We start from the raw sequence: 8,524 nt of genomic DNA, 5'->3' as shown, positions 1-8,524 counted from the left end.
TAGATGCAGTCTTTTTCCTCATTCAAAAATGAAGTTGGTCAAAAAAATAAAAGGTGGGGGCATCAGCATCTGTTGTGGAATACAAAACCTTTTAACCCAAATATGACTTTGTAGCCAATAGGAAGCTGAAAGGTATTCTTAAACAGAATCCACTTTACAATTGTCACACATGTACTTTTTAAAATATTTTGTTTATTTATTTTTAGAGAGAGGGGAAGGGAGGAAGAGAGGGAGAGAAACACCAACGTGTGCTTGCCTCTCAAGTGCCCCCTACTGGGGACCTGGCCTGCAACCCAGGCATGTGCCCTGACTGGCAATCGAACTAGAGACCCTTTGGTTTGCAGGCTGGCACTCAATCCACTAAACCACACCACCCAGGGTCATTTCTTTTTTTTAAAGGGCATTTCTGCCCTTTAAATAAGTAATAAATTTTTATTATTAAAAAAAATACCAAAACACATGGAGAATGACACCTATCTATCTATCCACCACCCACCATGAACAAATAGCATTCTTCATATTTGCTTTCTATCTTTTTCTAAGAAATGAAATATCAAAGAGAAATGAAGTCCCTCATGTTCCTATTTCCAGGTCACAGGTCCCTCTCTCACCCAGAGGAAAGCACAGCAGGATGTTGGCGTGAGGGCTCCACGATTTCACATTTACCACTCCTCAGATACCTATGATGCTGTTTTTCAACTCATACAAATACATCTGTGTTGTACATAAATATGTTAACTTCTTTTTTATCTGCTGTTATAATTTTTAGATCTGTTAGTGTTAAAACATGTACTTCTGGTTTTTCTTATTTTTTGCAGCACAGAGGGCATTGTACAAATTTCTTCTACAACCTCTCCCCTCCTGATGGGGTCTTTTGCTACTACAAAATTGCTGCACTAAACATCTACATGTTCTTATGATATGTCTGAGAGTTTCTCTAAGGTGTGTTTGTAAAAGTAGACATGCTGGGCACACGTGCCACGGCCTTTCAATAGTCCTAGATGTCATCTAACAGCTCTCCAAAACACACGGATCAACTTACACCCCACTAGCAAGCCGTGAGTTCCCAGTTGCCTGTATGGCCCATCAACATTAAGAAACTGTCAGACCTTCTAATATTTGTCAAGCTGATGGCATCATTTTGTTGAATTAAATATTTACCAATTTGCATTTCCATGGTCATGACCAGCCATCCTTTCCTGTCAGGGGACATTTGAAGTTTCCCCTTTGTAAATTTCCTCTTCATAGTCTTTGCCTGTTTTCTTTTCCTATTGGGTTGCTAATCTTTTTATTAATGATTTATAATGATCTTTATTTTCATTACCAATCATTTACCTATGTTGCAAATGTCTTCTCTAAATTTGTCAGCTGCCCATTGAGTGTTAAAACATAAACCGAGAGGTCTTCTGAATATATTCCTCCTGAAATAGGTTACTTTCCCAAAGTCAAAAGGGAGTCATTTACACAGCTGTAACAAGATCTACAAATACCAACGAAACCATAGTCCAGCTATAACCATGTAACTTTTACTTTTAGGGAGCACTTTGTATTTTTCAGGGCACCTTTTGATTACCTTGTTTCAGTCTCAAAAAAACCTATGAGGCTCACAGGGCCTCAGTTCTCATCTCTAAGATTCAGTGGTTAATCATAAACATCCTTTTAAGGATCAAAGTCTGACCTTCTGTCCCTCCTCTGCAGGTGGGGAGACCTGTGCAGAGGCACAGAGGAGTGGAGAAACTCGTCCAGGGTCACACCTCTGCCTAAGGATTCAGGCAGGTTGTGTATTACAGCACACTAAAGCTGGGGGTGGGGGAGTTACAGGCTGGCAGGAGGCGTACAATCCTCGTCACCTGATCACTTGGGCAGTGTCTCTCCACTGCAGCAGGCGACAGGCCGGGAGATGGGAAGACAAGGGTCAGACAGGCACGGCTCTTTTACTTGAACTTCCAAAGTAGGGGGAAGAAGACAGTGGCCCCTCTGGACTCACACAAGATGAAGCCCATCCAGTGCTTCTGCTCCCAACAAGAAAAGAGCCATGTGAACACAAGGATGGACTCCTTTTATTGAGCAGCCAGTGTGGGGCCAGGACTCTGTGCACCAGCTTATGGAAATGCTACCAGCTCATTGCTAGAGGCGAGTCCCTGTTACAAACATGAAAGGGCAGAAGCCAGTGCTTTTTTTTTTCATTGTTATTAGTACATACAGAAACACTGATTTACCCAGAACTTGTATTTAAGACTGTAACCAAACAGGAGTGGCTCCTACTCTCAGCACAGAATGACATAACCATGGGTGGAACAGTGAGATGAAAGAAAACTGCAACCAACCAGCATGAAACTTTCCAGCAGATCTGGGGCCCCAAGTAACTACACAGACGCTCTGGTTGTGCAGTGCACTTGGCATTGCCTTAGCCAATCCAGGCTCATTCTATTCTGTACTGTCTGAAAGAATGTAGCGATGTCCACATTTCTGGGGTGTTCACAAGGGGTGCCTTCTCTCTTTCCCCAGGAACCAAATAAACCTGAACTAATTATGTAGTTTCCTAGTTTAACTCCCTGGTTTTGGGTTGTTTTGTGGTTGTTGTTGTTGTTTTTGTTTTTGTTTTTTAGTTATGCTAGACTCTTAGGCAGACAAATGCAGTCTGAATTTTCTTTATAGTTCACTGCATGACTTATAATGTAGAATTACTTGTTTCTATTACTACAGGAACAGATTGCAAAATTCTTTCTTTCCCTGTCTGTGATCATGAGTCTGATCCTATCTACTTCAAAGCACTGAGACAACGTCTTAAGCATAACAGATGTTCCACAAGTATCTGTCAAATATACGAATCAGTGGTTGATAATACCCACTGGGTGCTGGCAATATCTTCTACCAATTTCAGAGTTTCAAGGAGTTAGCAAAATTTAGGGTAGGAAGGAATTCATTTGGCAACTGTAGAAAGATGAAAAATAATCTCCACAGCATTTCCTAACACTCCTTCACACTGGAAATGACTGCCCATGGAAATATGCGATGACATGCCTTCACATTAACTTTTGCTTTAATTTAGTAAATAAACCTAAGTTACAGCCTATATATCTAAAAGGGTTTTCTTTTTTTATCCCTGTCATAAACTTTTCAAGTTGAGACCTAAAACTGAAGCAAAACTTCCTGTGAAACACTGTCCTGCTTGTGGGGAATGAAGGCCCCGAGCCTTCCTCCACGAGACCCACATAAAGCCCCTGAGTGATGGGTACACTGAGGCACAGGTGGACCTCGGAAAGTACCCACCCTCAGCTCCAGAAAAAAAGCATCCAAATGCAGGACGTCACCAATGCAGCCACCCCAGGCCACAGAGTCAGGACCTTACCTCCCACGGCCCACCCTCTGTGGCACAGGGCTGCCTAGTGCTGAATGAATCACAGATGGCACCCTGATCCCGGACCTCCAGGCATGTGGAAATCAACAGCAGTACTCTGGACCCCAGCCTTGCCTGGCCTTCCCCTGTTCCCCCCAGAAGAGTCTTTCCTGAGAGTCTTTCTGAGGGATGTCAGTGAGAAGAGGACAAATGGACGGCTAGAAACCCCAGAGTTAGAGTAAAGTTCCAGGAGAGCCAGAACAGGGCCATGTTCCCAGCAGAAGCTGAGGCGGCGCCTTTCCAGTGCCTTGGAAATATTCTCCAGGAGTCTGCAGAGAAGACAAAACAGGATGGCCAACAGACATCTACAGCAGCTGAGGGTTTCAGACAAACGGCGCTGGGCACAGTAAGGCCAGCTTCTGCCTCCCATGCCTGCAGCTCAGTTGTAGGAAAGGTAATTGATGAGCCGGGAAGGGATGTTCAGCTTGGCGATTTTCTCCAGCCCTCTGACACCGGTGGCCCTCCTAAAGCTCACCCTGCAGAGCTGTAACAGGGTTAAGGGTGTCTCTGGAAAAAGGGAACAGGAAGCACATGAGGTTAACTTAACATAGTTGAACAGAGATTAACATCCTTCAACTTCAAATATATCAAGAACTGGAAACACCTCCCATTTCCTGGAAATAGGACATGCCCTGCAACTCTTCTCTGGAAGTCTACCAGGAAGAACAGCCAGGGTCCAAAAAAGCAAGAGCAGGAAATGAAATTCCAGTGATGTCCAGAGGGATTTAATTTTGTGGGGGGGTTTTGTGGGTTTATGTACGCGCACGTGTGTGTGTGTCTGATTTTTGTCCCATAATATTATAACCTAGCACAAGGATTTGTCAGCCAAGAACTAGTCTACAGCTATCGGCCTTGTTTGTCACACTTCCAGACAATGAGGGACAGGGTGAGGGTTAGTCCTAGGCTAGTGCTGGCTGCCAGCTCCTGCTGTTCCAAGCCACAGGCTCTGCTCTGGCTACTGAGTGACGCAAGACACAAGGGGGCCCCAACAGAACTGACACACAGGGCCACTCCAGAAGAGTATGCAGTGCATGTCCTAATTCGGAGGGTCAGGACCTCAGGACTAAAGACAAGCCTGGAGCTGTGACTCAGGAATGCGAGAAAACCAGGGCCAAAGCAGAAAGATGCCTGGAGGTACCTGGCAGCCGGGGCACGGAGACATTCACAAAGCAGAGCCCAACTCCAACTGCAAGGACCTGTCTTTTAGAATGATCTCTGTTTGACAAAACTATAAAAACCAAGTAGAGTTTTCTCAATTTATCAAAAATTTTTAAATAAGGTCTTTGAAAAAAAAAAAAGAATTACTGGTGAAATTCATTTTCCTATGTGACCTTTTCCCCCAAAAAAATATTTGGAAAAAAAACATCATCTGTCAGAAAATGTTAGCCGACAGATATGGATGGAGTTTGCCTCTAAGTTCATAATGAATTTTGAGTGGGTAAGGCTGGCAAAAGTTTGAATAGTTTTTTTTCCAACTGATAGGTGTTTGAAAGCCTCTTGTGACTCTAATTCTATGTAAACTCATTAAAAAGTTGTGCCACAATTTTTTCTAAGCCAAAGAAGACACCTCATCCTTAGCCAGATTGCTTGTTTCCTGAAGAGTGAGGGCTGGATCTACATTCTCAGCCTTGTATGGATTTAGCCTGGGATTATGTATTTACTCCTAAATGCTCTGATATATTGTCAGAACAGGGCTTCTTGCATAAGTGTCTCCTGTGCAGTTCTACAATGCATTGCGTCATTCAGACAGCAAAGAGAGCTGGGCCTCACTTTCATAGTGCTCAAAGCACTTGGCAGGGGCACTGCTACTCCACGTGTAGTCGGAGGGCTTCTTCCCCCGATTGTCCCGTGCATAGATGTTGCCTCCAAACTCAATCAGCATCTCGATGAGGTCCACGTTCTTCACCTTGGCTGCATGATGAAGGGCTGTCTCGTGAAGCTTTGCTGCATTCACATTAGCCCCTGCAGGTAAAGTGGAAACAAGTATCACCAAAGAGAGAACTTGGAGTCGAGAGAAACATCTGCTTTCACTTTTTCAGTACAGTATACAAAAGCCATCCCTATCCAGGAAACAAAATCAAGATAGACTCTGTTGCAGCCTTTTCAAAATCCAAAAGCACTAATTACTATTTTTTCTTATGACAAGAAAGCTAAAGAAAGGTAGCAATAGTAAAGAAATGCAACAGGAAATAGAGCCAAAAATAAGAAAAATAAAACAAAAACTTCCCTGTGAGTTATGAGGCAGTTCTAATGTCCTATACAGTCTGTCCCCAAGGGTCCTGAGACTGGGAGCTCAGGCTGAGCTACTCAAGCTCTCCTGCCTGACCTCGTAAACGCATGCACACACATGTACACAGTCACGCACATGTGTGTGCACACACACTGCCAGCATAGAACGGAGGCTCTAGCATTGTGTGTTGTATGAATAAATGAATATTTCTTAAATATAAATATTCTTTTACAAAAGAGAGCTCGAAGAGAAAATAGGTGAGGTTCCCCAAACACCTTGGAGTTCAAATAAGTGAGGTCTCATAACTGTGAGTTTAGCTCTACCATCCACCTCTTTCCCATGATAATAGTAGACATTCAAAAAGATGCAGACAAATAGTAGTTAAAGACAGCATTTTTAGATGCATTAAAAAAAGACAGATTTGATAAAAACATGATTTGAGTAAAATGTCATACTTAGAGAACAGCCATCACAATTTTTTTGAAAATACCAAGTTTTTGCATCAAAAAACCCCTAGAAATAAATTTAACCAAGGCTGTAAAGAAATCTGTACTCAGAAAATTAGAAGACACTGAAGAAAAATTGAAGAAGACACAAGTAAGTGGAAGCATATTCCATGTTCATGGATAGGAAAAATTAACATCATTGACATATCCATACTACCCAAAGCAATCTATCGATTGAATGTAATTCCCATCAAGATACCAATGGCATATTTCACAGAACCAGAACAAATATTCCAAAAATTCATATAGAACCACAAAGGAACCCAAATAGCCACAGTGATCTTAAAGAAGAAAATCAAAGTAGGAGGAATCATGCTATCTCATACCAAACTAGACTATAAGGCCATAAACAGCCTGGTACTTGCATTAAAACAAACACATATGTCAATGGAACAGAATAGAGAGCCCAGATATAAACCCAAGCCTCTATGGTCAGTTAATATTTGACAAAGGAGGCAAGAACGTACAACAGAGTAAAGATAGCCTATTCAATAGTGTATATAATTTGGATATTAATATCCAAATTTATGGATATTAATAGTGTATAAATTTATTGGATACTAATAGTATATAAAATTTGGGAAAATTGGACAGATACATGCAAAAAAAAATGAAACTAGACAACCTTCTTACACCATACACAAGAATAAACTCAAAATGGGTTAAAGACTTAAATGTTAGACTGGAAACCACAAAATCCAAGAAGAAAATATACACAGTAAAATCTCAGACATTTCTCATAGCAATATTTTTTCTTATATATCAAGGGAAACAAAAGAAACAATAAACAAATGAATACATCAAACTAAAAAGCTTTGTACCTGAAATGAAACCATCAACAAAATGAAAAAAAACACTGAACGGGAAAACATTTTCACTAGTGATATATCTGATAAGGAGTTAATATACAAATTTTATAAAGAACTTATAAAATTCATCAAAAATCCTAAACAATCCAATTTAAAAATGGGCAAAGGACCTGAATACGCACTTCTCCAAAGAGGACATACAGTTGGCCAATAGATATATGAAAAGATGCTCAGCGTCACTAATCAACAGAGAAATGCAAATTAGAACCACGATGAGCTATCACTTCACACCTGTCAGAACAGCAATCATCAATAAATCAACAAACAAGTGTTGGGGAGGTTGTGGAGAAAGGGGAACCCTTTTGCACTGTTGGTAGAAATGCAGACTGATGCAGCCATTGTGGAAAGCAGTATGGAGTTACCTCAAAAAATTAAAAATGGAACTGCCTCATTACCCAGCAATTCCACTTCTAGGAATATAACTGAAGAGGCCCAAACCACGAATTCAAAAGAATATATGCACCCCTATGTTCATTACAGTGTTATTTACAATAGCCAAGATTTGGAATTAGCCCAAATGCCCATCAGTAGATGAGTGGATAAAAAAGCTGTGTTACATTTACACAATGGAATACTACTCAGCCATAAAAATGAAGGTATTCTAACCTTTTATGGCAGCATGGATGGACCTGGAGAGTATTATGCTAAGTGAAATAAGCCAGTCAGAGAAAGACAAATACCATATGATTTCACTTGCATGTAGAATCTAATGAAAACAAACAAACAAACAGACAAAATAACATCAGACTCATAGATACAGAGAACAGTCTTATAGCTATCAGCGGAGAGGAGGGGTGTGGGGCTGGGTGAAAAAAGTAAAGGGATTAAGCAAAAAAAAAAAGAAAAGAAAAGAAAGAAAAGACCCTCATAGACACAGATAATGATATGGCGATTATGGGAGGGAACAGGGGTGGGGAGGTGGGAGCCAGTAAAAGGGGGATAAATAGTGATGAAAAGAGACTTGACTTGGGGTAGTGAACACACAATAAAATATACAGATGATGTATTATAGAATTGTACACCTGAAACCTATATAATTATATTAACTAATATCACCCCAATAAATTAAATTAAAAAATGCCAAGTTCTAAGCTTGCTCCTAAATGGCTAAGAAGGTTATACAGAAATGGAATAAGGGAAAGGTTTTTTTGTGTGTGTTTGTTTTTGCATTCATTGGGTTGGACCTTCTAAGTCCTGAAATCCTATTTTTTTTTCAATTATAGCAGACCTGCAATATTTTATTACTTTCAGGCGTACAGCATAGTGGTTAGACATCTATATAACTTATGAAGTGATCCCCTTCCAATAAGTTTAATACCCACCTGACATCACACATAGTTGTTATAAAATTATTGGCTGTATTCCCTATGCAGTAGTTTATTATCCATATGACTTTTTTTTTGGCAATTGTTTTTCATTAAATTTATTTGGGTGACACTGGTTTATATAGTTATATAGGTTTCAGGTATCTGTTTCTATGATACGTGATCTGTATATTGCATTGTGTTCCCACCACCCA

At 40.5% G+C, this 8,524-nt stretch overlaps 1 protein-coding gene across 1 annotated transcript in view; it reads right to left on the bottom strand.

Annotated features, from left to right (window-relative positions):
* Positions 1–2,187: 2,187 nt before the first annotated feature.
* ASB13 (ankyrin repeat and SOCS box containing 13) overlaps positions 2,188–8,524 on the bottom strand; it is a 42,586-nt gene continuing 36,249 nt past the window's right edge. Inside the window, exons 5-6 of the mRNA XM_028507728.2 lie at positions 5,171–5,362; positions 2,188–3,907 (exon numbers count right to left, since the gene is read on the bottom strand). Coding sequence (XP_028363529.1) covers positions 3,780–3,907; positions 5,171–5,362 — 320 coding nt within the window. The 3' untranslated portion in view covers positions 2,188–3,779. The remainder of the gene's footprint in view (positions 3,908–5,170; positions 5,363–8,524) is intronic.

This window comes from Phyllostomus discolor, chromosome 1 (assembly GCF_004126475.2).
Source record: "Phyllostomus discolor isolate MPI-MPIP mPhyDis1 chromosome 1, mPhyDis1.pri.v3, whole genome shotgun sequence".
NCBI lineage: Eukaryota > Metazoa > Chordata > Mammalia > Chiroptera > Phyllostomidae > Phyllostomus > Phyllostomus discolor.
Note: the sequence above shows the minus strand (reverse complement) of the source record. Positions and strands in the feature narration are given on the sequence as shown.